The sequence below is a fragment of the Rhizoctonia solani genome, chromosome 7 (assembly GCF_016906535.1).
Source record: "Rhizoctonia solani chromosome 7, complete sequence".
Taxonomy (NCBI): domain Eukaryota; kingdom Fungi; phylum Basidiomycota; class Agaricomycetes; order Cantharellales; family Ceratobasidiaceae; genus Rhizoctonia; species Rhizoctonia solani.
Window position 1 is genome coordinate 22,287 of NC_057376.1, and position 27,912 is coordinate 50,198.

Genomic DNA, 27,912 nt, shown 5'->3' on the forward strand with positions numbered 1-27,912 from the left:
ACTCCGGCTAAGACTGACCTGTAACTAGAAATAGATTTCCCCACGCTGGTTCCTCCAATAAATAAGTAACTAAACAGATAGGAACATAAGCTTTACAATAGTTAAATGTTATCATGGTACGTATTGAGGTAGTACAGGGAGTATAGAAATATCATGTACTTACTAGAGACTTCTAGTATATCTGTTGACTGTAATCGAGGTACTAAGTCGTAAGAAATCAAGTCATACGATATATGCGCAGTCCTCATAGAATGACTCGACGGAAATAGTGAGGGTATAAAAGGGGACTTGTTCGAGCCCAGTATCTTCATCTTCTCTTATACTAATTACTATCACTCTCTTTTATAGTGTATCTACAATTGTTATAATATCAATACATATATATATTATACATTTATTTCTACAGGGAGTGGATTCAGCTCGAGGGTCGAAGAAGCTAAGGATGCGAACAGAGATTTATTCCCAGACGTCAAATTAGATTTGACAGCCAAGAACTAAATATAGTCGCAACTGAGCTACTCAAATTCGCTGATCATTTAATAACTATGCCATAACACTTACTCCCCCGTCTTTAATTGGTGTCTTGGCATCACCAAAAGCACTGTTCGATAATTCCACTGGGCTACTTTTACCCCATAGGACGAGATCATTCGGATAAAGTTTAAGACTCACATTTCAATTCCCGTATCATCAATTTAATCATATTTCTATCGCAAGGGGTATAAGAGCGAACTGGCTGGAGCATACCAGCCCAACCTTATCAATCTGAGCCTTTCTGCTCTCGTCTCTCCTTCATTTGACTCACACTCTGTATTAGATTTCAGATATACATCAATATAGCCAACTCGACTACTTTCTCCATTGAGAATGGTATTCAATGTTCGTCTCCTTGTTTCACCATCGTTGGCGCTCTCGTCGTCTCTGCGGCCCCAAAATCTCGCTGGGGGACATGATCATTTGCACTCTCTCGTAGCTCGTGCGGATGGAACCAAAGTGAACCGCACTATGCATGTGTCTGCCAGAGATATAGGAGAAATTAATCCATCTCGTCCAGGCTGTTGGTTAGTACTAAAGCTATTGGTGTAATTAATAAACAAGATTATTGACGATATTTTGAATTCTTTAAATAGTTGCCTGTATGGATGTAAGTAAAGTACATTGATTTAAACTCCTCCAGTATTGACAAATTTCCGGATCTATAGCCCCACATCAAGTACTGATTCTCTCTTCAAAACTTCGAAATTCTTTTTGATTGAGCTTTGTTAGCATGAATTTCGTTCTCAAGGAGCTTAGTCTTACATCCACCAATTCTTAGATCGTCCGCAACGCTGGTAGCAGAGCGCAAGTGCAGGTCGTACTATGACTATATCTTTCTCAAATTTTGAAATGCCCCTTGTCTCCAGAAAAGAAGTACTTAGGTTAATCATAGTGAGCTAGGAATTTCTTGGCACCAAAGAAGTTCATGTCGTTCATCACACTGATTGCGGAATGGATACGTGTTTTACTAGCAGCGCATACATAACCCTCAACCTACGCTCATAAATCTATAGCCAACGAATCCGAGGGAAGTATGCGTAAAAGGTTCTACAAATCTGACGATAAACCTCACACAATTATGGTCAATGACATGGAGTTTTTACCAATCCGCACTACGGTAGGAGCGTTTCACCTGGGGTACTAAGAAGAGCAGACTAAGATACTGAACAAACCCAGAGATATACCGAGTCGGTGCTTGACGATACTGCGCTTATCGAATCACACCCTCTGATCAAGGCAGGTAGCAAAGTTACTGGTTGGATTCATAATATCGGAGGCTCTGGAAACGACACCCTTACTCAAGTTTACCCCACGGCAGCCTAGCCAGATATGTATGAAACCTTGAGCTTGGGGGTCGTACATCTTATTAAATTATCTTGCGAAGATCGTTAAATTTGCTGTTTGCTGTATTTATTTGGAACATATGATTGCATGGGACATTTGTTATTTTACGCGGAGGTTGCTGCCAGTGTTGACTTTATGAATTAGGGCGGAATATGAGAAGTCTGAGCTGCGCGGCGTGGGCCGTCAAATGGACCGCTGGTAACGGTGAAATTGCTGAGGTAGGTAATTTTGACAAGTGACGATAATGTTTGTGGCGAGTTAGTCGGGTGGACCAGTTGACTCTGTAATGAGATTGGGACTTGGTAACAAGTTCGATGTGTATTCTCAGCGCGGCATCAGCTCCCACAACATGACCACTAAGATAATCGTTAAACAGGGATATCATATACCAATTTATGTGTACATTCTAAGTGGGAACCTCCCCAAGTCCAAAGAGTTGAAAACCCCCGACCAAAAGACAACTTGAATGTATAACTCACCCAACTATCGAACGAGAGCAATAGGCTATCGCACATAACCACTCAATCGAAAACACATCAACACAAAAAACTTAATTCATAAACCGACCTGCAACAACAAATAGCTAGACCACACAGGGAGGTTTATACACCATGCTACAAGAGGGAAGGGACTGGGTACGCATAGCAAGACATATTGAAAGAAGACGAAAAGGCATAGTGTATGTGCAATGACTAGCAGGGAGATAAAGATTACCGTTTACGAGTCGACTTGGAGGGTTTGGCCTCTTTCGTTGGGAGGATACGGAATTCAGCCGAGATGAGAACGTGGCTATAAGGGAGCTCGTCAGTCGAGCTAGGTATCAAGAATACAAGGACAACTTACTCTGAAGGGAAATGAGCATTCGGGAACCCTACAACCTTGCTAAGATAGTTCTTGTCCACCTCTCCGAGCACGGCAGCAACATCCACGTTCTCAGTTCCGTACCAGATGTAATCAATCGCGCCCTGGAAACTGGGCACATAGTTCGTCATTGGGAGTTCTCCTATTCCGGCATATGCACTGCGCAGTTCAAACGGATGACGCGGGCCTTCGCTCGTATAAGGCCCGTATTGGTGGCCCATGAAATCGGGGTGCGAACCAGACACGTGTCCCTTGGACAAGAACTCGGACACTCCACTATCTTCAGGCGCAGAGTTAAAGTCTCCACACACAATGAGCGGGATTTGGGTGCCCTTGGAATATCTGTTCTTCTGTCCGCCCGCAACCTCCATATCCGCAAAATCGTCGGCAATGACTTTCAAGCTGTCCATGAGAATCGCAGACTGAACTAGTTTGACGTCTCGGAATTCGGGGTCCCAGAAGAGGTGGGCATTGGCAATAATGAGGCGAGTTCCAGTCGCGCGCGAGACAAGGGTTGCGGCGACTGCGATATGATCCTTGTTTTGGACGCGATTGAACCAGTCTTCCGTTGAGCGCAGCGCAGGGCGGGTATGTGCCGCTTGGGCAAACTCAATGAGGTGGTGTTCGATTAGGGTGTACCTGGGAGAGCATTGGGTTAACATATAGCAATATATACGAGGGAGGTCACACACTTTTCCGAGAGGAAGAAAATAGCGCAGCCGTCGACGCGTCTTCTTTCGGTCTCGCTCATGGTTCGCACACGAGACTTGGGCGAAAAGACACCTGAATAGCCAGCTTCACCGAGTTTCTTGAAGAAGTAGTCCTCATACTGAGCAACGTCTACTTCCTAGATAGTTGGTCAATGAAACGTAAACATCAATGACCTCATTTGGACGCACCTGCAAACAGATGAAATCTGCGCCATAATTTTGGATCTCGGCCAGGATCAACTCTTTTCGGTAGGACCAATTCAGTGCCCAGGATGGAGTGTATCCATACATCGTTGACGTAGCGTACTTTTCGCAGAGGATATTGTAAGAAATGACGCTAAATGTCTCGGTTCCGGGCTCGGGGTCGTCGGGAAGGAGAACGCGCCATTGCCGTTCGGGCGGAGGAGCGGGAACTGGACACGAATCGCGCAAGTAGGAAATGAGGGCCGGGGTGCCATCCTTTTGCAAGATTATACGGAGTGATGGCTGGAGTGGGTTTCCTTCAAGGCCAAGCATCTCGAGCTGATGGAGCGTCCCAAACTCGGGCGGTATGTTCTCGAGCCTGTTGTCGAATGCGTGAAGCTCACGCAACGAGGACAACATACCGAGTTCGGGAGGAAGAGACACAAGCTGGTTGGAGGAAATATCAAGGAGGATGAGATGACGGAGACGCGAGATTTCCGGCGGGATGGAGGTGAGTTGATTGTGGTTGATGTAAAGTGTGGTGAGGTAGTCGAGCGTGAATAGAGACTGGGAGATATTCTTGAGGCGCATACCACCCATATCGAGTGTGGTCCACGTGCTGGCGGGTTTACGCTCAGCCGACGGCCGGGGAGGATTGACGACTGGTGCAGTATTGGCAGAGGGGTGACCGTTGGCAGCCGAAGAAGCCCTGTCTTCGCTTGTATCGGTTCGTTCCGAAACACTGCCTGCTCGCTGATGAGTGCCATTGGTAGCATCGGCCTGCACAGGCTTGGGGGCAGCTACGTTGACAGGAGCGGTGATAGGAATGGCAGACTTGGCCGATGTGCGGGAAGCGAGGGCCGCGGCGCGGGCTCTGTGGTGGGGGGCCGAGGCTTGTCTACAGAGCTAATGCGTGTCAGTAAGGGCAGAACACACGTGTTTGTATAACTCACCTCTGCACGATGGAGCTGCTGCTGCCAATGGGGAGGGATAATGACTGGAGGACCATTGGGGGCACCAGGGGTAGTGGATCTTCCCGTGGATTGGGCGTGGACGCTGCCGGGGGAGTGGTAGCCAGAGAGAGAGTTCTGGTGCTGATGCTGGCTATGGGGGTGTTGGTGGGGGTGTTGGTGATGCTGAATTTGGTGCTGGTGAGGAGGCTGGTGGGGATGCTGGTGAGGCAGGGGGTGTTGCGCGTGGTGTCCATTGGCGTACTGAACAAGGTAACCAGGTGACTGAGGTCCTTGAGGCACGGCTTGGGCGTGCTGTGCGCTACCGGGAGCAAGCACCGGATGGGGACCTCGAGACCATGGAGGAGCTGGGTCGTTAGAGAGAGAGTGGGAACGTGAAGGAGACGCTGTAGTGCCAGAATAATACATTATTGATTCAGCCTAGCATCCACCGCCACCCTCGGACAATATATACACAAGTTGTCGATACAACGAGCGCTCACAATCAATCGTTGACTTAGCGTAGACGATGCCAAGTCGGGGCCAATCGAGGCTGACGACCATTGGAGTTAGCTCTGCTTAGTCATACGCGCCCGGCGGCTATTCATTAGCTGAATCCTTTCTACTTGCCATCTACTCACTCTATGCTGGTGTCCATCCGAGTGTATCCATTATACCATTTTATCCCAACAATATCACGACCTTAGCGAATCAGCTTGGATGTATTTCCGGAACCAGCCAAAAATCTGATCCTAGTGCACACGGTCTTCGACACTCGCAAATATCCAGCCTTCTTTCGTAAAGGCGAAACAACTCAAGCCGACTTCAACAAATAGCCTCACTAATATATTAATCACAAACAACCAATTAAACTCAAAGTCTTTCGTAGACCAGCCCATTGCATCGGTATCTATTTTCTATAGGACGCTCTTTGGCTTGAGCCACCACTTGCCTCTATTTGGGTATTGTCGGTCATATCGATATTAGGTTTTCAGATGGGTACGTTGATCACCAGCGTGTTTCATTCCATGAGTTTGTTTCTTGCTTGTGCACGTATCTTTTTTCACTCCCCTTGGGCAGAACCACACTTCTCGTGCTCGTGCAGATTGCGCCATCGTACATGAGGCCTACTCTCCTTTTCGGGAATCTCTTTGTATCCAACGTTTGGTCAGTATTACAAAATGAAACCTTCATATCGAAGTCAATCCAATCGCGCACTCTTTTTAGGACCTTTCATAGTTCAGCTCTGACTCGTCTCATTATTATTTGGTAAAGCTGCGCAACTAATGCTCAAGGTTACTACTATTCCACATCGGGGTTTGGCCCCGGTGCGCAGTCGACACTGGTCTTTCTGGTTTATGGGCACGTATGATAGCCCTGAGCTTTGGAAGCCTCATAGTAACGTCAGTTTTAACCTCACGAGCGGTTCGGTGGTCAAGAATGACCTTTTTCCCGTTGGCGCTACGCATAGTGTACCATGGCAAGTCCCCCGATTGAAGAAAACCCATGTCATATTCGGATCTTGCCCAGTATCTGTACCCGGAAACTCACACTACGCATTTGAAGAATAAACAAGAACGAGTTGAGAACAGACGATGCCGGACCAATGGAAGACTCGACTCAAGGACAAGCTTCGTGCAGCTTCAGGTTGGTACCTGTTTATTAGTTTCGTTAGAGCCCGGTAACTTGGACCATAAATTCTTGTCGTTTCTTCACTGCAGTTATAGCTATTGAGATGTTCTTGCGGCTCGATCCCTAAATCTCTTCACCATATGCGAGTCGGGCCTGCCCAGGCTATTTCACGGCCAAAGGCTATGTGAGGAAAGGTGTTATTATTATGAACTTTGGGTGTTAGCAGTGTCCGATTCATCTAAGAATTCCTATTACTCAACGTACCAACTTACCTCTCTGAAGGTTCATCCACACGAATATTTCCATCTCAATCACCAGGCTCAGCACTGATGCGAGGTACCTATCAAAAGATGAAACTTTTCTATTCGTCGTACCGGAATCACGTAGTTTTGCCCAGTATTTTCTACCAGCCTTCAGAAGTAATATCATCGGCGTCTGGCTCGGGCACCGCGGTTCGCTGGTCCATGACGAGAATATTGCGTGTACTAGAGTGGCTACGATCAAATATTCAATCGCGGAATCGATGATGATGATCGGTGCTCGCCACGCCTTGTCACCTATGGCAAGGCTTTGATAGTCATCGGGTGAGCTATGTATATTCCCAGACGATACCATCAGAGAGGAGCTCTAGGCCTTTGGAAACTTATTCAAATGGTATACCCGACCTAGGATGGTCTATGCTCGTCAACTATTGCCAGTACGCTCCCAGTTGAGGCCAAGATGTTGCGCATCTGCTTATCGCTTGCGGCCTCGGCGGTTCGAGATTGCCACATAGGAATACTAGTCTGACGCACCATCAAGAACTATCGGAGTAGGTTTCTTGAGAGCCTATTGACGAATAAGAACTATATGCGCGATAGGCGTAGTTGAGGAACTACTAAAATGATCACGTGCCCTACGATCCACAACGGTCGGTAATTTATCATTTACAATTTACCACAACCTTTCTACCACAAGCAAGCTTCAATGTTCTCCAACTTGAATTTGCCTGATCTCACATAGCCGTGCCTTGATGATACAAACACAACGTACAATCTCCATTCATAATGTTAATAGCTACATCTAATTGCTTTACTCCCTATTCTGCCAAACTTTCAGGTCGCCGCCTCATTCCCAATACACATTGCATTGGCTTCCGAAGTAGCCCTTCAACAATACCCGGCTGATGGAAGACTTAGAAAATGTGACGCTCCTCTAACTCAATTCACGTACCTTTTGTCCAGGGTGGTCGAGCACAAATTCGTATCGGTGGAATATCGAAGCAATAATAATCGTCATCTCCAGGGTCGCCAAGTTTCTTCCAACGCACGATCTGCATTAAACCACTAGTTAACTTCTGTACGAGCACCAGGAACACTGATCTCCTCACCTCGGTCCAAAAGAGAACGGGTTGTACTCCTTTCCAGGCTCACGTCCAAACCATCTCTCCGGCTTGAAACTCTCATAATCATCGCCCCAGAGTTCCCGATTATGGTGGAGGCTGTATGACGGGACACTCAGAATTGTACCTTCCTTGAACCTTTCGCCGCAGATTTCCAATCCACCCTTGGGAACAATCCTCGGTGGCCCGAGTCCGAATGTACTATGGAGTCGCATGCCCTCGCTGATTACTGCTTGCAAGTACGGCAAAGCCTTAATATCCGCCCATTTGGCGACGGATGCGGCAGGGGGAAGTGGTGGCGATGTGGGATCCTTAATATCGGTGGGCGGATGAGAGGTTCGAATGTTGGGCATAACCGTATCAAGCTCAGCCTGAAGCTTTCGCTGGACATCTGGGTTTGCTGCAAGATGGAACGTAATGGCGCAAGATGAACTTGAAAAAAAAATGAGTTACTGTCATGCTCCCGAGCCATACAGTACTTACTTGCTAGTGGTGTCGCTTCCGGCAATCATTTGTGTCAATGCCTCGGCGGTTAGTTCGTCTCTCCCCATTGGTTCTCCGTGTTCATCCTTTCCTTGCATAAGTTTCTCCAACAAATCCGTTCGTCCTCCGCTCGTTACTTCTTCCTCATCATCAAGAGGTTCTTCCTCGGGAACTCCGAACCTCAATCGTCGATCAACAGCTGCGCTAGCCATTCCCGCCAAGCTCAGGACATCCTGGCTTCCTTTTGCAAACCAGGGCATAACGCGGACCCACTCACGGATCCAGACAGGAAGCACACCGACGCTCGCGGAATAGTTTCCTCGGCCATTGAGAACCGAAATCGCAGGAACATAACGAAGCTTGGCTTTATCCCCCAATGCGAGGTTTTCCGGGGTGTGATCAATCATGGGCACTACGTCCGATTGGTTTGGAATCATTCCGAAAGGCTTGCCGAATGCGAGATCGCCGATAATATCGAACGCCAAGTAGTTGAAATCTGCTCGATGCTAAAGTTGAGTTGCAGACATTGAAGAGTATGAAGATGCTTACGGCTGGGGACGTTAAAGAATGACCATCCGTTTCGAGCGCCTTCGATGCTACCCTTGGCGGCCTTTGCCGCCCTTAAATCCCATTGTGCGAAAAATAGCCGAATATGACGACGGACATGAGGTTCGAAATGAAGAACATTTTGGAGTGAGAAAGCAGCCGATACTAGCTTTCGCTTTCCTGTGCGGGGTTATGACGGGGCAAAGTCGGGGTGCATTGGAAGTACATACTTGCGTGCGCGGCCCTATTTCTCGTACTGAACAATGCATCATTGATGCTAACAAATGCATCGTAGAAGTCTGATTTGAGCGACCCATTACTCCCATGGGCATATAGTGTCTAAAAGAAGAAACTCGATCAGTGGATCACCGGATATGGAACTCGAATCAACGTACTTCGACGGCCTTGCTATCTGCAATACTGACGTGATCGGGGGCAATTCTAACGAGTTTTCCTACAATTGATAGTATGGATCAGTGCTTCCAGTTACTCATATGCTACTGTAGATTCTTACCGTATCGTTGGTGAAGTTCGTGAACAGAAGTACTGCGGTGGCCTTTGGCCGAAACATACGCCAACCACAGGTTGGAGATTGCTGCGAGCTTAGGGCCAGGGATTGTTGATCGACGAAGGTGGAAGGGATCATACAAGAATGGCACAAGGTACCACCCAACCTGCAAACTAGCATTATTATTGACCAATCTCGGCACATATGGATACTTACGAAGGCCACAACCCCTCCAAGAAGATAGTAAGAAGTAGGAAGTGAAGACAACGGCATGCTGCTAGAGGCTCCAATGGCTGAGGTCTCAAGCAACCTGGGCCCCTTTTATACCTCTCGCGTTGTTCTAGGGGGCGCTCCGAGAGGTAGTAAATCGGCCAGCCGGTCCGTTCGATTTCCCGCGCGCATGTGGTTCTTGAAATCTTACCACCCCAGCGATGTCCCTCGTACCTACATCGAGATTCTTAAGACGCGCGCGGGATGCAATGGCGAGACAGGTTAGTCTAATCTCCTTCTAAGATAGGTTGATAGGGATAATGGCTTGTGGGCTCCGCAAAACAAGATTTCACCAACGTGGAATTCGCCGCTCCCGCGAACCTGACTGTGGGAGGTGGAGAATTAACTACAGGGGTGACTTAACCTGGCGCGCGGGAAGTGGACTGCTTCGCAAGATACATATCTCGGCTCTCCAGCGAATATCATAACCCTACAAATAAACCAAGAGTTAAAAACCATACCAAGATTATTTTGTCCGGCTATTTCCTGGATATTATGCTGCCGCGCGCTCGAATAATGCACATCCCGCGCGCGAACCCAGCTCTTGGATCGGCAGCGATAGTCATTTTACCTGATGACACATCGATGACGCTCATTTTCTACACTACATGTTCCTACATGCTTTTATCTGTTGAGATGCACTTGCAATAGGTTTTCATACTACCACTATGAGCTAATTAAAACTTCCCTTAGTACGCACTCGATTACGACATCCCACCAAGAAAGAAGTGGTCAATCTGGTGTTCATTTGCGGAGATCGAACTTCATGGATCCGGTCGCAATTTCAATGTAATGTTACGATCCAGTTGGGTCACATCGCCCCCATTGAAATGGCTTGAACTTAAACCCATGAAAGACCGATCTGATAAACTTAGGGCTAGGAGCTCCCTGCTGACTACTTTGTGCATACATAATTTTCACCAACTTTCTTTTGAAATATCAAGTATATGTATCTGTTACTTTCGCCAGGGGATTACAATTTATTACTTGACCCTGAGCATTTGGTCGGACACAAACGCTCGAGTTCTGTAAGCGAACCCCGACCTCCGGATGCCAAAACCGCATTTTTACGTGGAGCGCTGGCAAATCCGACCAGCACTCTCATGGATCTGCATCCCAAGCTCATCTGCATGTGGTCGAGTTGCGGATTCTGCATTTTCGGGTGCGGATGCCTGGGAAAACCTGGACGTCAGCCTGATTTTCTGTACTTTTGGTGCTCACATTGGGAGGAAAGTTAACTTTCCAACACATTTCTGATGCTAACTTTACTTGCATATGTTTGGTCTTATTCCTCGTTGAGGACGGCGTCGCGCTCTGGTGGTGGTGGAAAGGGCTGGATATCCGGTATCGCGAGTGCGTGCTCTACACATGCAACTTGGAAGCATACCCCCGTGGGTCCCCCAGTCTGTTGTAATGACTAAGTAGCTCCAGAGCCTTGTTCGGTTTCTTTCCCCATAGATTTCTTCAGTGGTTAAATATGTCATTTTAAGATATGTGTATTCGGCGCTTATTCTGCATCCACTACACGGGACTAGAGGATGTCTTCCGAAGGATTCCACTTGTGTACTTGAAAAATTTTCTCCTGCTTCTGAATTAACCCACCTTATGATAATCGTACAATTGGAACTACAATCTATAGCCGTGAACGTGCGTGCTCGCCCACCGTCATTTCGTTGATCCCGATGTCACTTGGTAATTTTGGGTAAGATGGAGGTCATCTATTGTTCACCGGTTGGATGTGGGGGTAATAACATGCTTTTACTAATATTAAGGCTACGTTCCACACCAGATGTTCGCCCCCGTAACCATTGGAAATTTATAGACAGTATTTTCTTCAGTGCTGTGTGCATGTTAGACAGGTGATTAAATAAAAAGCGGGACGATGGTCAACTTTGAGTTTGTAATACCGTACTTTTGAAGTATTCTGAGTAAAATAAAAGTGTGGTAGAGGAATAAAGCAAGCGAAGTACACTTGGAGATTAACTGGGTTTGAGCTTGATACGAGAGAAAGAGGAGAGAAAATTACAGTGAAAACTAACGGCTATACCGTATCCCATATACACAGCTGTCCAACTATCTAAGCTCCTGGAATGGAGCATATATGAAAAGAAATAAGACCGTGCAGGCGAGAAACGTCGTAATATTGAGATAACGTGTAGGGATACGGAGCAGTATAGCACATGGGTACCATGGAGTGGGAAGTTCTCGCCGTGGCTCTGCGGACTGACATTACATTCAATAAGCTCTACCATCTTTACATAAGTCACCAGTTAGGCGAAGGGAGTAGCGGCCTGGCTGCCTCAATATCCTGTAAAGTTCCGCGGGTGCACAGAGAGCCATGGATGCTCCCGAGCACTCGCGAACCCAGTATTTTTAGTAGAGCTATGATTACAAGATAGGGGTAAATATTTAACATTCATATTGAGAGTGAACGCAAAATTCTACTGGATCATGATGGCCTTAAGAAGCAGCCGATGTGATTGAAAGATTCACGGAGAAGGACAACAACCGCAGCAGCAAAATTTTTGGTAATGATCTGTTCTATATATTCTCGAGCGACGTCATCCATAGAGATTTATTTCTCAGAACGAATAGAATCTGTTGAATTAAATGCTGTGCCCCTTGCATGTATATGTTATTAATCAGATACAACTAGTTAGCTGTCTTTTCGATCGCCTTTATTTATTCCAGTACGCGCAAAAATGAACGTTTGGCGTCAAACACAACCTAAAAGTTAGCGGAAGGTGTAGCTCTGCGGTCAGCTGGCATGAAATGGACAGCAGCTTCACAAATTCATGATCGATCTCAAGATATGTGCATACAATGACGACATTCCAAACTATTTCATTACCTCCCATTGATGCGGCCCGGAGATTGATATAAAAAGAGGCTCATATTCAATTGTTCGGCCTTCCAACACTACTTATCTATCCCTTTTCTCGATCACCGCCTCACCACCAAGAATGCCTATCTCGACCATTGTGAATAAACACATACAATACACGTACGACAACGGTTGGAAGTATCAAATATGGCTGAAGTCTCAGGATCGCATTGTTTATTGTATGTATCTCAACCAATGTGTGCGGGGGCGACTAGCTTCAATTAATTTCTGTCACCACTGTGACCAGCAATGTAGGTGCTTGATATTTTTACTTTGGGCTCATCCATACTCATAGATCGGGTCCGCTTGGTATTTGGGTGATATAGCCAAGGCGGTCCAATGGCAGGAAGGTTCAACTACCAGCATTGCCATATTCAGGAAGTGCGAGAGGACGAAATATTTCAAATCAGCTGGGTAGCAATGATATTCTCTGTTTGTGTCACTAGTTTCGAACTCACTTAAATGGGCTTCCAGGTTGAGGAAACCGATACAATAGTATCTCTGATTGTCGACCTACCTCACAAACGTCTGACAACATTTATGGTAAGTACTCATACCCGGCCTATCTTTATCCTCATTTAAATAGTTTGGATGGATGGATCCTAACTAATGAATGATGTTTTCCAGGCCTTTTCATATGGGTGCGCTAAAAGATAGAATCGCATAGAACTGGAGGCTAATATAATCTTACCAGTCACTGGAGCTTTCCAGAGCAAGCCCATGGTAATAAGCGGAGCGTGCAAGACCTAGAAAGATGGCGGGGGTTGGCAACCCGGGAGGCAGGGTTGCCAATGAAGCGGCATATCATTCCTGAACAGGCAACTATCGATAGGATCTTTGAAGGTCAAGGTGACTTAGAGGATATAGATAACAATGATATTACTCTGTAAAGCATGAGGACAAAGTTCGGAGTTGGATAGGGGCTTGTCGATCATGTTGATAACCTGATGTACAATTACGGGTTGCCTAATTTGAACAGCTCACAATCTTAGTACTAATCTCGAACTACATATGCACAACCACTTGGATTTAACTTCTGCATAAGTTTAACTTATATTACGTTCATGGAAGGTTAATATCCCGTCGCTTGACCCCCAGTACACATTCCAGTGGTTTCCTTAGGAAGCCTTCTCTAGTGTAGAGCTACAATCATATATCAGCAATTCGCCACTGCGAATAGTATGATTGATCCTACCTTTTGATTCGGTTGTGATAACTCAAACTCGTATCTGTGAAAGACCGAGGCAATAATAATCAAGAGTTCCATACTCGCTAAGTTCCGCCCAACACAAGCCCTAAATATGATGATACTGTTAGCTTGATTAAACAGGAGTAGTAACCCAGATTACCTTGGCCCGAAAGAGAATGGGTTGAATTCTTTTCCTACTTCGCGTTCAAACCACCTTTCTGGCCTGTAATCATTCGCATCATCTCCCCAGATCTCCTGGCTATGATGAATAGTATACGATGGGACGCTCAGTATTGTTCCCTCGTTGAAAGTTTCGCCGCATACTTCGAGAGTTGATCCCTGCGGAATAACCCGAGGCAGCCCAATACCAGATGTACTATGAAGGCGAAGCCCTTCGTTTACGCATGCTTGTAGATAGGAGAGAGACTTGACATCGGCAAACCTAGCAGCAACATCCGACGGAGGAAGAGGCGGTATTCCGGATTGACTGGTTGACGGAGGGCTCGAAATTACTGGTTTGAGATTTTTATCAAGCTCGGCCTGAAGTTTGCGTTGGCATTCGGGATTGGCAGCTAGATAATATGCGATAGCACAGGATGAGCTGAGAGAGCTTTTGAGTACAAACGGTAAATCAACTAATAGAGACCCTGCACTTACTTGCTTGTCGTGTCGCTCCCGGCGATGAGTTGGGTGAGCGCTTCAGCAGTGAGCTCCTCCCTACCCATTGGTGCACCATTCTCATCCTTTCCCTGCATTAGCTTCTCTAATAAATCGGTCCGTTTCTTGCCTTTGGATAGTTTCTCATCGATTTCTTCCTCTTCTTCCAGGGGCTCGTCGGGCAAGCCGAATTTCAAGCGCCTCTCAACAGCGGCAATAGCCATTCCCGCAAGGCATTGTACGGCTGTGTTACCTCGAGAGAACCAAGGGACATACTTCATAATAGGACGGATCCACATGGGAAGTACACCCATGCTCGCAGAATAATCTCCTCGGTCGTTCAAGACTTGGACTGCCGGCACATATTTGACTTCGGCCTTTTCGCCAGCATGTTCCATCATAGGCGCAATGTCTTTCTGAGCAGCAATCATACCGAAAGGAGCCCCAAACGCAAGATCTCCGATGATATCGAATGCCAAAAAGTTGAAATCTATGATATGGGTGCACACTTTAGCATCAGCCCAATCTTCATAGAGCTGTATGACGTACGTGGAAGAACGTCGAACCACGACTTTCCGTTATGAGCATCAGGCAGCTCGCCTGCAGTTGCACGAGCACACCGCATATCCCACTGTGCACAAAATGCTCGGACATGGCGCCGCACATGGGGCTCAAACAGAAGTACGTTCTGCTGACTGAAGATATGGGATACAAGCTTGCGCTTTCCTAAAGGAAATAATTATCTTAGCTGAGCTTTTAACCATTGGTCAGCTTAAATACTTACGAGTATGTGCCGCCCGGTCCCGAGTATTAAATAGGCCCGGGCGAATGCTGACAAATGCATCGTAAAACTCGGTTTTAAGCGTGCCATTGCCGTGAGCATATACAACCTAATGCAGGCAATGGTGAACAAAGAACTGGGTTACGGAGATTATCGGATATACCTCTAGTGCCTTTGGATCAGCTATACTGATATGGTTTGGGGCAATTCGAACCACCTTCCCTGTTGAGAATGGGGACTACATTTTGTATGTATGCTCCGCTGATCTCGATAATACTTACCATATCTTTGGTGTAATTCATGAACGACCTGGCTTCTGTCCCCCTGGATGCAACGTAGGCGAGCCACACATTAGATAGCGCTGCCAATTTAGGCCCAGCAATTGTGTTTCGACGCAAGCCATGTGGATCTGTTAGGTATGGAATAAATACATAGGCAGCCTATGTTACAGGAGAATGATCAGCCTCAAAACCCGAAAAGGTTGGGAGGCAACGTACCAAGGTACCAAAGACGCCAATGACATAATAGTGGGCGGGGATATTATAATCGAGCATTGTATAAAAGGCGAGTTGAGCGAGCAGCTGGTCGGGGTACACAGTCGAAGTTTAACGCAAGCACAAAGACTACTAGTATTTTATATATTAGTCTTCCGTTGCGTTCATCAATGCAGTATTTGCTTCCTTGCAGAAGTACCTAAGATCCGTCCGTACTCGGGCCGACACCAGTCGAATTGACCAGAAAATTATGTGCCAATCCACATAGCAATGTCCGAATCTGTAAACATGTTGATGCCGAGTCTTGAGAACCTACTGAAATGCTTAAAAACGCTGACATATTGACGTATAGTTGGAATTTTGTCTCACAGCCGGATCATCGTTGGGCTTCTAGAAGCTGCTTGACGGCCGAGTTAGACAACTTACTAAAATGGTATATTTTCGGAGAAAGTACTCATAGATCGTCACATGGAGATCTTAGTCCATCCAGGTTTATCTCGAAGTATCTGAGATGTACGGAGAGCTGGAAACGTTCCTTCGTGGTACCAGCATGTTAGAATTGCTATGAGGAATAAGGTCATCCTCAAATAAGCTCGGCTTATGTCATCTCACTACTTCTGAGTCCCGACCTCGGGTTACGACGACACCAATCAGTTTGAAGTGACCTCAGATCTAGTGTATAAGACTCTTAATAAACTTGAGGAGGCGCTCCCAGCGATTCTGATTTTGTTGCTTGTTAATAAGCGCTAATTTCTATCATTTGGAGAATATCCAAAGTAATGGAGACCGCTGGACACGCCGGTTATCATCTAGGCCAAGGAGGGAATCGAGGAAATTCCAAGAGATCCTGGAGAGGGCGTGGTGGAACAGACAGGTCTACGCAGGCAAGAGAGAGGCCAACCCATTGTAAGTCCATGGTTGCTTAGGGCCATGCCTCGCAAATTGACACGCTTTTCTAGTTATTAGTGTACCATTGGTGCGTCACCAGAGAAATCTTTGTACCAAATTTAGCTGATACAAGATGATGGAATCATAGGACCATATATCTTCATTTACTACACAAATTTCTCAATTTACAGATAGCCTCTTGGCTGTCTCGCCACCTATTGCCGGACTGGATAGTTCGATCGTGGTTTCTCCCAGTCGGTTACATTTGACACTTGGTGTAATGAACTTGACCGTGGGGGAAAATGAATCGAGCCTACCGGAGACAAATTCGTCACAAGGTGAAACTGATACCAAAACATATCGAAAAACGGTTGCGGATGCTCTCAGTCTACTACATTCCCTCAAACCTTACGTCGAATCGACTCTGCAGGGCCAACCTCTACAACTCTGTTTAGACGAGCTCGATGTTATGCAACGTTCTCCATCGGGTGAGGCAGATGTTATGTACTTTGGGCCGGCATCTACCAGCCCGAAAGCGACAGCTCACTTGCGGAGTGTAAGTGTATTAGGTAAGCAGATATAGTAGTGCAGAACATCTGGCACTCACTTTGACAATAGCGACGATAAATAAAAGGTTCATAGAAGAGGGGTTCATAACAGAAACGAGGCCGCTGAAGGTATGGACTACTAACTCGCGCATATATCTGTATGCCTAACTCTCGATCTCAAGTTGCACTGCACTGTAATAAATACATCATACCGCAAATCCGCACAGAGGAATAGTCGCCAGCGCACACCATTTTCTATGACTCAAATTGAGGAGTCAATAAGTCAAAACCCACATGCCCTCGGAACGCTCCTTTCTCCCGAAGAGCTTTTGGATGTGCGAGAACTCAATATTTGTAGAATGGGATCACGCGACAAGTTTGGTAGGTATGTCCGGGTTGGTGGGATAGAATGGTAATACATTTCATTGTATAATAAAATACAAGTAATGAAAGTTAGCCACCACTTTGAAGCCTTCGCGCAATATTGATCGATGCTGCACGCCCGTCCCGAACACAATCTCCAAGGCTAACCCCCCCAACGCCCGATCCAATGATTTCTAAACTCCCAGCCCATTCCTGTTGCACGGCCTCACGTAAAGTGGAGATCCGTTCGAGGTGACCAACAAGTGGAGTTGGGATACAATCATGGTGAATATGGTAACGATGAACAATTGGTTCCGGTAGACGTTCGTGGCCGAGATGTCTTGAAAGAAGGGACAGGATATACTCCATAGATAACTGTGTAGATCGAATCGGGAAAGGACCGCCAAGCATCAAAGTTAAAACCGTTGGTTTATGAATAGATACTGTGGCCGAATCAAAAACGCAACCGAGAACAGGATTGTCTGCGGAATCGTAACCAGCCTCGGGGCGGGGAACAAGATAGCCAAAGCCAGGGGGGTGAATCGGAAATTGGCCAGGTGAGAAAACCATATTTACCACATGGACAGTGCTATAGGGACTGGTGCCCATATCCAGTACTTGACGCAGAGATGAGATAATGTTGGAGATTCGGGAAAGCGGAAGAGTCGAGACGAGGTGAGAAACTTTTACTTCTCCCGTAGAGGTTTCCAACTGGTTAAAATAGATTCAGCTGGATAAAATATGCTTGAAACTATAATGCTCACCACTATATCACCGTCTTCAGAACGTTTGGCGGCGTGGACGGAGCTACCTGCCCGAACTTCAACCCTGGGGTCATTCCTCAACCAACCCTCAAGAGACTGAACGATCCTCCCCATTCCACCTTTGAAAGTGTACACGCTAATCCCTTTCATGATCTCAGGTGTCCTTCCCAATTCATACTCGGATTCGAGATGAGGTGGCCTTATCGTCCTCGAAGTATTCCTCTGATGACGCTGCCTCCACCTCGGTCTTCGGCATCCCAAACTGATCCAAAAGCAGCACGCATACTGAGTTTACGTGAGTCAGCGGCATATATCCCATGAATAAGTGAGCTACCAAAACGGCGAGCGAACTCAGGACCGAAGCGTCGTGAAATAAATTGGTCAAACGATTCATCAGTTAGACCCAATGGTCGATTTGAGGATTTGAAGGGCTCTGCTAGTACAGACGGCAACAAGCTACCGAGAGACCGACGCTTTGATATTTGAGAGCTTAACAAAGAGAGAATGCTGGATGGTAGGCGTGTCAAACCGGTTTCAGGAAAGTATACGAAGCGATTGCGCGCAGCGGGATGAGAATTTTGGATGAGAACAAGGGCCGGCTCCAAATCGAGCAAATGTATCTAGAGTATATTAGAAATAAATCGGTAGTTTTGGGATGTTCTCACAAGCTCGAGCATCTCTAGGCTACGTGGCCTGAGGTGCGGGGCCCAGCCTCGAGAACAACAGAGTGGGTTCCCGAGGCATTGTTAGAGGGTGCTGATAATTCAACAGACTCGCTTTTGATCCATCCGCCAAGCCGTTTGTTTTTCTCGAATAGAATAACATTCACAGGAAACGAAGGTGGGAGACGACGAACAAGATGAAAGGCTGTAGCTAGGCCGGATATGCCTCCTCCAAGCACTCCAATCGCTGTCGTCATCAACCACGAAAATGTAATCCAAAAAGATCTTGGTGTCCACGTGATATGGGATGAATATAAGATAACAAAGTCCCGAAGCGCGACCGCGAGTCTGACCACAGTAATCGGGCGCTACTAATTTCGTTTATTGAGTCTATATCATTTGCTCTGCGTCTCTTTACTGCGGTTCCCCAGCATAGTCTTCGCAGTAGGAAGTTTGAGGTTCTTGGCGTTCTGAACCAAACGAGTTCCCGAAGGGACCCTCTTCACGTGGATCTTGTCGCTCTTACCTCGCAAGAACAAGAAGTAAATGGTTGATACATGTGTAGTGGTTGCTATTAATAGTCGCACCCGCATCACACGTGATCGACATCGGCATGCTCAGGAAGGAAGGTAGCTTATATATGACATCCCTTCATTGATCAAAAGATTGCAGAAGACAATAAACCGATCGGTATATACTCATAACGAAGGCGTAATCTTCGAGGTGGTGAACAAGCGTTATAGGAGGGGGGTCGAAGATGCATTGCAACTGTGTCTTCATTCCTTGGGACAGGCACTAGTGATTGTACCAAACCTGTATCTCCCATTGCAGATTGTACGGCATCCTAAGCTCGATGATTCAACCACGAGACCGAAAGTCTCATTCCGGGCGAAGAATGAAGGTATTAATGTCGGCCCGCTCAAGGTCATCTGCTCACTATCCAGGCTCAAGGGTGGTGTGGCGCTGCCTAGCGGGCCGCGTCATTATATCAATATATGCAACTTCCCATAGACCTACACGCACATATAAAGCGTCTGGATTGTGCTACAAAAACTACACCATTAGTCGACTGCCTACTCTCTGCTCAGCATGAAGTTCACGGCATCTGCGCTCGCTCTTATTACTGGCCTCGGAGTTGTTTCTGCCAACCCCCTTCTCCAAAAACGGGCCTCAGCGAGCGATAGCGCACCTCTAGGCTATGCTACACTCAGCGGAGGGTAGGATCCTACGTGTAGCGCTCGGAGTAGCTGGATTACTAAATCTATTTGAACATAGTACCACTGGTGGTGGATCAGCGACTCCCGTCACTGTGACCACCCTCGACGAGCTGAAGGCAGCGGTGACTGGCAACAGTGCCAAGGTTATTATTATCTCTGGCTCCATCACCGGTAACGAGGTGGTCAAAGTTGGATCCAACACGTCTGTTCTAGGAAAATCAGGTGCTGGTAGGTTACTGCTTAAAGTTGCGTTTAGACAAATTACTAATAAAACATTAGCTTTGAATGGTGTCGGTTTGCGCGTCCTTGACGTTTCAAATGTCATCATCCGTAATCTCAAGGTATACAAACGAGACTTTGTTACGGAACTACTGAGGTTAAACGAGCGTAAAAAATAGATCAGCAAGGTACTTGCCGACGCTGGAGATGCGATTGGCGTGCAAGCTGCCAACCGTGTGTGGATCGACTCCCTTGAGCTCTGGTCCGACAAGGACCACAACAAAGACTATTATGACGGCCTTCTTGATATTACTCATGGTTGCTACGCCGTTACCGTGACCAACAGCTACCTGCATGATCACTGGAAGGCCTCTCTCGTGGGACACTCTGATAATAACAAGAGCGAAGACCTCGGGATTCAAGTTACCTATGCATACAACAAGTGGCAGAACTTGAACTCACGCACTCCCTCTTTCCGCTTCGGCCACGGTCACATCTTCAATAACTAGTACGTTAATGGAGCTTTAACATTAACCATGAGCTAATTAATGGGTAAAATAATAAATAGTTTCCTGAACAACCAAGACGGTATCAACACCCGCGTCGGTGCAGAGCTGCTCGTTCAAAACAACATCTGGGAAGGTTGCAAGAACTCTGTTTACAGTACCGATAATGGCTATGCTAACCTCAGTGGGAATGACTATGGCGGAAAAGCCGCCACTGCCTTAACCAGTAAGTGTACATAACACATAGGAGAAGCCCTTATCTGACGCATCCTTGTAGCTACTTGGAGCTCAGTTGGCTATGGCTACAATCTAAAGGATGCAAGCGAGGTTAAGGGCTATGTAGAATCCGTGGCTGGTGCCAAGCTCTCGTTCTAAATCTCTATTGTAGCATAGTTTGTATGTGATCACGATAGTATGCTCTTGAATTCGATGTTTGTTCCAAATCAAAATACCCTGCACAAAATTCTGTGGACGAAGGACTGGATTGTAGACTTGCATCCAGTGTCTAGTTCTGGGCTAAGGTTAATGACCGAGTGCTGAGGTCAAGCCTAAAGTCATCGAATGTTGCATATACTTGATCATGAAAGCCGATTACTACCACAAGCATTAATAAACAAAGGTTCAAGGCAAAGCAAAATACAAAATATACAGGATACACGCGTTGGAAAGGGGGGGGGGCGGAAGCGCAACTAAAGTCCAGTTAATCAATAATCCTCTTTTTCGTTTGCTTTTTTCAATACTTCCTGATAGTCTTGACCGAGTTTGGCGAGCGTCTTGCTTCGCGCTACAGTCTGCATGAGTACTTGCTGTGCCGGGTGAGTGATGTTACTAACCAAATATACCCAAGACATCTTTCAATAGGTCGCGCTTGTTCATATTCAGCACCGCCGGCTGCCATTTCTCTTCACGGCCGGGCCGGTAATACATCGGTCCAGAAAGCTCTTTAATAAGTTCTTCTGCTTTAGATCGGAAGCCCTCGTCGGCCAATCGCTTGGCATATAGTAATAGAGCTTGCTTGTACTCTGCTGGGCTATCCAGCAGCTGGGCGGCAGCAAGTCTCGATTCCAGGTGGCCTATCCCAGGGTCCATCAATCAAGTACACTATGCCGTAAAGCCAAACTTACCAAGAGTCAACGCAGAGTTCCACCACTGTGGACGGCGAATCGCACTGGTATCTCCGTCCTGACCTCGGATATCCGTGAGTGCAACTTCCATATTTGCTAGTACACCCCGGGCCGAGCTGGGTCCTCGTTGACGACCTGTCCAAGAATCGCTACCGTCTGCCCAACGGGGTTCGCTTACTCGTGTCCAACTCATAAGCGATGCGTCGTAGGAGACTGCGATTCCGGAAGATAGCAGAATCAGGTGGGAGCCGTTGGGTCGGAGCTGAACCGAGTCGATGGAGGTATCGGTGGGGAGAAGAGCGAGGACAGAGGTCGGAGGGAAAAGGGCCGAGGCGGTCCGTACGTTCCTATTGACGGAATGAGATACGCAACCACAAATAAGATAGACTACTTGCCAAGAATAAACCATTCCGGTAGCAGATATGGCAAGAAGAAATGCTTGGACGCTTCAAGATGAGAACAGGGCGAATCAAGTAAAACAGTCGACATGGCCCTGGGGGATTATTAGATCACGCTTACGGCTTTGCAAGGTCAACTTACCGTCGTCCGGTATTCGTATAAAAGTTGATTGCGCCGTCCTCCAATGCTACAGCAACAAAATTGATCGTGGCAACCACCTGGAGTGCCGCGCCAGGCAAGTAATCCAACCAACACGTCTCCGATTTTCGATAGTAATTAATCTCGGTCGGCTTCTCCACTACATAGAAAGTTGATTAATTTTCCCACCCGCATCGAGCAAAACAAACCCTTACTCACCACTCTCGGCGTTCTTGATCTCCACAGTATCAGAATCTTTATCCGATCCTTCGACCTTACAACTCAACGAACTCTTGACGCTCGGAACATCCAATACTCTCGCTCCTACGATAACCGCATTCCCGTCGCCCGAGGCCGGCCGAAGTTCTCGAACCGGTCCGGCGGGCTCGCGCTTCCGGTCCCCGCCAAGCGTACGCGGCTTGAGGTTCACCTTGGTCGCGTTCTCGCCCTTGGGTCCCCACGCGTCGATCGGAACGGACATGTCATGATCACCATCGGCGTCAACACTCTGCGAAAAGGGCAAAGCTGGAGCGTTGGAGAATGTATTGGATGAAGAATTCGGAGCTGTATTTGGCACAGTCGGGACTCTCATTGCCGATGCAGAAGGTATATCCGACGATGCACTCTGGAGAGTAGAGGACGCTGTGGGAATCGCAGGAGCCGGCGTGGCAAGTATCCCACTCCCCGATGAATTCAAGTGACCAATCAGACTGGGCTTGATACGGCGTCTGCCGTCTTTTGTGATCGTCACTTGCTGCTGTCCAGGCACGTAGGTCTCCAGTGTTCCGTTTGTGGACGGTTGCTGTTGCTTTTGCTGTTGGACTGGTTGTTGAGCCTGTTGAGCTCGTTCGAACGCTTCTTTCTGTCTCTGTTGCTCGGCTCTAATCTCTGCGTTCTGCTCGTGGAATCCGAATTTCTTGAGGTATTCGTCCTGAACCGAGTGGGGAACGATTCCCTCCAGCTCAGCCTCTTCAAAGTGAAACGTTGCGACTGTTCCGTCAGAGGAACACGAGTAGAGGGTCAACCCGTCCCATGACCTGAGATAAACGTTGCATCAATAATGCGATCAGAAACGCCATGAGGCGTGATCTCACCATGCTAGATCCATGATCGGACGATCGAAAACTTCTCGAGCCACTACTAACGGCCGAGCATGCTTGGTCTGCCAAACAGAGACCGATTGGTCGTCCGCACCCAGAGCGACGACGCTACAAATGTTAGATGTAGTGGCTGCTGCGTTGGCATTCCGAAGGAATATGTGCGGATTGTATGCCTGAGAAGTTACGTGACAAAGATTGATGTGGGGCAAGAAGGGATACAACGTACCGCGACTTCGACAGTGTTTTCATGACCCACTAGATTGATATCACTCTTCCATTGATTACGCTCAATGACCGCCGCGACAAATACATAACCATTATTATTCATCGCATTTGACGCGGTGATGTGCGCGCCATCTGGGGACCAACTGCGTCGCCATCAACAAAAACCGAAAGGGATGCAAGCATAGGGGACCAACCTCAATCGACGGAAGAACGTGCTCCCAGGAGAATCCTCAAAAGGTTTAGTAATAGTCGCTTCTACTCCCCAATCGGTTGTCCGCCAGACTTTCACAGATTTGTCGTCTGACTGTTGCGAAGCTAAGCCAGATGTCAAGCGAGAGGAGAAATAACGTACCTGAGTAGCTAGGAACTGTCCCACAGGGTCCCATGTAACTCCTTTAACAAACCCCTGGTGTCCATCGAGCTTAATAAGTGGATCTGCAGCCGGTTCGTCAGGAGTGTGCGTAACACGAGGTAAGTGCACGCACTCACCAAGGTTGTATCCGCTCCAGATAATCACAAGCGAATCTAGACCGACGGAGGCGAGGTATCGGTCTTCAGGGGCCCAGGCGAGGTCAGTAACGTCTAAATTAAGTGATAGATTAGTTGTTGTTGTTCTGCCGGCAGGAATGGAGTGAAACTTGCCACTTTCGTGACCAGGTAATCGCTTCAACGCCTTCCATCCTTCAATGTTGACTTCGTCGGATCCGAAAACGCGACCACCACCATTTCTGTGAATCGAGTTAGAGTTTCGGAAGTAACAACAAAGGGGTTCTGCAAAAAAATGCTCACGGGTCCAAATCCCAGATCATAACAATTGTATCGTCAGAGCCAGATGCAAGCCATTTGCCTGAATGAGACCATCGGGTGACCAGTACAGGGCCTGCAAAAGTGCCAAATATTGCGAACAATGATAGTTTGATCGAAAGTAGATAAATTGAGTCGTAAGGAAACGCAGTTTAAATTTGTGCGGTTTGAGGCCGAGGAAATGAAGGCCAGTAGGGGTAACAGCAAGTTTAGCGAGTGCAATATTTCCATCGAAAACGAGCATCACGCGGTTGAGTTATCAGATACACTTAGAGATGAGGAAGAGACATGCATACCAGAGTGCATTCCCAGGGTACATAGAATCCTATTCGTCGCCGTCTCCTCCGCCTCCTTGTTAAGAATAGGTTTGGTCGCCCATATTCGCACCTTGGCATCTAAAGACAGTAGTGTTCCAGTAGCTTGATTAGAGCAAGGTAAACTATGACTGCTCACCGAGACCTCCCGTTGCTACGCGGCTGCCGTCTGGGTGCACATGAATGGTAAATATTGGCAACCGTTTCTTATTTATAGGATCTGTGGGGTGGTATATAATTTAAAGTATATAATCAGATATGATTGCGTACCCTCATGCTTAATCCAAGCAGGCTTGACGAGCCTCATTCCGTCGTGTCAAGAACAAATGTGGGCGGCGTGGTCAAGAATGGTGTGGGAGGCGTGGTAAATCACACGTGATCGTAAGCGCCGTATACGGGTGTTGTGGCACGTGTTGGGGGAAGCTCGCCAGACCCCCTCTTCCTGGCTCGGCTTCAAGTGCGCTGTAATCCCAATCCCAACTTTCTCAACACTCTTTTGGCGCCCTTATCCTTTTATCATCACCCTACCACCACCCGCCACTGCCCGAACGTTCTTCTCTCCTCTGCCACTGATTTTCTCCCCACTTTGATCTCGTAAACATGGGCGCGAATCTCTCCAAGGCTCTTGGTGCGTTCCTTACTTCAACCCCAATCATATTCGATGCTTATCCATTCTCCGAAATGCAGCCAAGATGTTTGGCAACAAGGAGATGCGGCTGCTCATGCTCGGTCTTGATGCAGCGGGCAAGACAAGTGAGCTGCCTTGTTTCCGCCTCTTGTCCCGCTTTCTTACCCGCTCCTAGCCATCCTGTACAAACTCAAGTTGAATCAGAGCGTGACGACGATCCCGACTGGTAAGGCAGGCTGATATTCTCTGAATTACCCTCGGTTAATAAGTGGCAATCGTCGCAATTAGTCGGATTCAACGTGGAGACTGTAACTTACAAAAACGTCAAGTTTAATGTATGGGACGTTGGCGGACAGGACAAGATCCGTCCTCTTTGGAGACATTACTACACTGGTACGAATATTGATTACTTCCTCTCTCTCCTCGGCGCTAACCCATGGTCCACAGGTACTCAAGGCCTCGTGTTTGTCGTTGACTCACAAGATCGAGAACGTATTGACGAAGCCAAACAAGAATTGCACCGCATCCTCGCGGATAGGGAGATGAAAGAGTGCCTCTTGCTCGTGTTCGCTAACAAGCAAGATCTCCCCGGCGGTATGTTGCTCATCGTTGACGTCAGGCTCTTACTTATCACTTTGCGCCGCTTAGCCATGTCTCCAGCGGAAGTAACCGAGAAGCTCGGCTTGCATAGGATGCGCGACCGTTCGTGGTATGTGCACCCCAGGTAAGGCATCCGTGTTACGCCCAATGATAGTCACTCACCCACTCGATTAGTTGCGCAACCACCGGCGAGGGCCTGTTCGAGGGTCTGCAATGGCTCTCCCAGAACGTCAAGAAGCGGCAGGCTTAACCGTCCTACTGCCGTGCGGCAGGACGCTTGTAGATTCTTATGTTGGCTTGTGGCGTGTTAACACCGGGGCTTTCTTCTCTTTTCTTCCTTTATCCTCCTCTTCTCTTGCTTGTCCTCATGTCCATATTCTTTTTCTTTCTTCTCAGATTTATCTCTTTTTCTGGTCGTCGAGCCTCCTGGGGATAATATTCTAGTGGGCCAAGTGGACAGGCCGCTTTCTTGTCATGGTGTTGGCTCGCGCAACGGTATCTCTAGTTTACGAACATGGAACGACTGTTTGACATCTTATCCTCTCGTTTATACCATCGTTCCCGTGTGATACACAGCAAGATACGTTTATCAAGCTTCTAGCCAGTCCAAGAACTGAGGTGTGAAATACGAAAGAATAAGTGTCGCCCCTGCCCTGACCATACTCTCGCTCGTTTCAAACGCCATCGTTTTTAGATCGTACACCCCTGCGTTTGCACCGGCAACGACCATCGCGTACTCTCCGCTTACCTGTACGATCGCAATTGAGGCGTATGCTCAAATTGAATATCAAATCGAGTACCTACCTGGTAACATGCGAGCGGATGGGACGGAGCCATGCGTTGCGCATCAGCGAGCACATCGAGGTACGGCAAAGCAGGCTTGACCATAATAATATCGGCACCCTCGTTGATATCCCGAGTCTACAACACGACCTTCAATCAAACTCTATTCTTCGCAAGCAGGCATCAAAACTCACAATCGCACGTTGAGCTAGGCCACGCGCATTCGGCGGAAGTTGGTAACATTTGCGATCACCAAAGTTGGGCACGCTCCCAGCTGCCTCCCTGTCAACCCACCCCACCCCCCAAAAAACATCCGCCAATCAATACAACAATACAAACCAAAAACACGTAAATGAGTATGAACGCACCTAAACGGACCATACAGTCCCGACGCAAATTTGGCCGAATAGCTCATCAGCGTGCACTGATTCGCCAATCGCGCATCGATCAGTTTACGCTTGATGGCCGCAATCCGTCCGTCCATCATGTCGCTGGGCGCAACGCAGTGCGCACCCGCTTGGGCATACGCGAGCGCAACGTCGGCGATGCGTTCGGCCGAGGTTGCCTGGTCGATGATGCGTGTGCCTGGCAAGAGGTATCCGCAGTGCCCGTGCGAGGTGTATTCGCACAGACAGACGTCGGCTGCGATGTACAGTTCGGGAAATAGCGATTTGAGCTTTTTGATGGCGAGGATGACAGGTCCGTTGGGGTCGTCTGCGGGGGTTCCGTGGTCGTCCTGTTTTGGTCGAGTTAGGCGGTGGGAGGTGGGGTCTATGCGCGATGTGTGTGATGTTATCTTACCTTGGTGCAATTCAGCGGGACACCGAATAGGATAACACTCTTCAGTCCCTTTTGTACAAGTGGTCCGAGGAAACCTTCGAGACGGTCTACTCCCCATCGTTTCTGTCCAGGCAAAGCCGCAATGTCGACTTCAGCTTGGGGATCGTCGGTGATGAATATCGGGTACATAAACATCGATTTGGTCAGGCTCCGGCGAGACTGCCATTCTCTTGCGAGTGGATGATGATAGCCTCCCTGAAGAACCGATCTGTATACGTCTTTAGAATAACCCCACCGATCAAGCTTGGAAAATTTAAAAATTAAGAAAAATGACGCACGAGATTTCCATTATTGTGGCGGAGAACTGGGGCGGTCGAGATCAATCAGGGGAGCGTGAGAGCGATTCACGTGAGCAGGGCCGAGATTGCTCCCAACAACCA

The 27,912-nt window shown here is 47.6% G+C and overlaps 9 protein-coding genes across 9 annotated transcripts; 3 read left to right on the forward strand and 6 right to left on the reverse strand.

The window, feature by feature from the left end:
* Positions 1–2,591: 2,591 nt before the first annotated feature.
* On the reverse strand, positions 2,592–5,014 carry RhiXN_06180 (CCR4-Not complex component, Not1; the record flags this gene model as incomplete). The annotated part of the gene is made up of 5 exons (XM_043325996.1): positions 2,592–2,670; positions 2,725–3,381; positions 3,435–3,589; positions 3,642–4,541; positions 4,589–5,014. 5 exons carry the CDS (start codon positions 5,012–5,014, stop codon positions 2,592–2,594), a joined length of 2,217 nt encoding a protein of 738 aa, XP_043181428.1.
* Positions 5,015–7,295: 2,281 nt separating this feature from the next.
* RhiXN_06181 (cytochrome P450 family protein) lies at positions 7,296–9,408 on the reverse strand (the record flags this gene model as incomplete). The annotated part of the gene is made up of 9 exons (XM_043325997.1): positions 7,296–7,379; positions 7,430–7,529; positions 7,587–8,030; positions 8,082–8,577; positions 8,631–8,807; positions 8,858–8,966; positions 9,023–9,081; positions 9,142–9,301; positions 9,352–9,408. The coding sequence occupies 9 exons, from the start codon at positions 9,406–9,408 to the stop codon at positions 7,296–7,298; spliced, it is 1,686 nt and encodes a 561-aa protein (XP_043181429.1).
* Positions 9,409–12,628: 3,220 nt separating this feature from the next.
* Positions 12,629–13,179, forward strand: RhiXN_06182 (phenolic acid decarboxylase; the record flags this gene model as incomplete). Its single annotated transcript, XM_043325998.1, has 4 exons — positions 12,629–12,703; positions 12,764–12,832; positions 12,917–12,930; positions 12,984–13,179. The coding sequence occupies 4 exons, from the start codon at positions 12,629–12,631 to the stop codon at positions 13,177–13,179; spliced, it is 354 nt and encodes a 117-aa protein (XP_043181430.1).
* Positions 13,180–13,351: 172 nt separating this feature from the next.
* Positions 13,352–15,470, reverse strand: RhiXN_06183 (cytochrome P450 family protein; the record flags this gene model as incomplete). Its single annotated transcript, XM_043325999.1, has 9 exons — positions 13,352–13,432; positions 13,485–13,584; positions 13,639–14,079; positions 14,136–14,625; positions 14,685–14,861; positions 14,920–15,025; positions 15,080–15,154; positions 15,198–15,356; positions 15,414–15,470. 9 exons carry the CDS (start codon positions 15,468–15,470, stop codon positions 13,352–13,354), a joined length of 1,686 nt encoding a protein of 561 aa, XP_043181431.1.
* A 1,829-nt stretch (positions 15,471–17,299) lies between these two features.
* On the reverse strand, positions 17,300–18,650 carry RhiXN_06184 (Flavin containing amine oxidoreductase; the record flags this gene model as incomplete). Its single annotated transcript, XM_043326000.1, has 5 exons — positions 17,300–17,920; positions 17,974–18,069; positions 18,152–18,258; positions 18,308–18,593; positions 18,639–18,650. The coding sequence occupies 5 exons, from the start codon at positions 18,648–18,650 to the stop codon at positions 17,300–17,302; spliced, it is 1,122 nt and encodes a 373-aa protein (XP_043181432.1).
* A 1,074-nt stretch (positions 18,651–19,724) lies between these two features.
* On the forward strand, positions 19,725–20,952 carry RhiXN_06185 (pectate lyase; the record flags this gene model as incomplete). The annotated part of the gene is made up of 6 exons (XM_043326001.1): positions 19,725–19,852; positions 19,911–20,080; positions 20,132–20,193; positions 20,251–20,579; positions 20,640–20,803; positions 20,855–20,952. 6 exons carry the CDS (start codon positions 19,725–19,727, stop codon positions 20,950–20,952), a joined length of 951 nt encoding a protein of 316 aa, XP_043181433.1.
* Positions 20,953–21,281: 329 nt separating this feature from the next.
* On the reverse strand, positions 21,282–24,988 carry RhiXN_06186 (uncharacterized protein; the record flags this gene model as incomplete). The annotated part of the gene is made up of 15 exons (XM_043326002.1): positions 21,282–21,361; positions 21,411–21,650; positions 21,702–22,048; positions 22,093–22,194; positions 22,242–22,398; positions 22,458–23,275; positions 23,333–23,511; positions 23,565–23,706; positions 23,758–23,867; positions 23,916–23,998; positions 24,053–24,291; positions 24,353–24,443; positions 24,664–24,762; positions 24,821–24,901; positions 24,952–24,988. 15 exons carry the CDS (start codon positions 24,986–24,988, stop codon positions 21,282–21,284), a joined length of 2,805 nt encoding a protein of 934 aa, XP_043181434.1.
* Positions 24,989–25,281: 293 nt separating this feature from the next.
* On the forward strand, positions 25,282–26,159 carry RhiXN_06187 (ADP-ribosylation factor family; the record flags this gene model as incomplete). The annotated part of the gene is made up of 7 exons (XM_043326003.1): positions 25,282–25,309; positions 25,369–25,434; positions 25,485–25,535; positions 25,598–25,702; positions 25,757–25,903; positions 25,958–26,033; positions 26,084–26,159. The coding sequence occupies 7 exons, from the start codon at positions 25,282–25,284 to the stop codon at positions 26,157–26,159; spliced, it is 549 nt and encodes a 182-aa protein (XP_043181435.1).
* Positions 26,160–26,498: 339 nt separating this feature from the next.
* Positions 26,499–27,667, reverse strand: RhiXN_06188 (delta-aminolevulinic acid dehydratase; the record flags this gene model as incomplete). Its single annotated transcript, XM_043326004.1, has 5 exons — positions 26,499–26,657; positions 26,714–26,830; positions 26,887–26,974; positions 27,061–27,428; positions 27,494–27,667. 5 exons carry the CDS (start codon positions 27,665–27,667, stop codon positions 26,499–26,501), a joined length of 906 nt encoding a protein of 301 aa, XP_043181436.1.
* Positions 27,668–27,912: the final 245 nt, after the last annotated feature.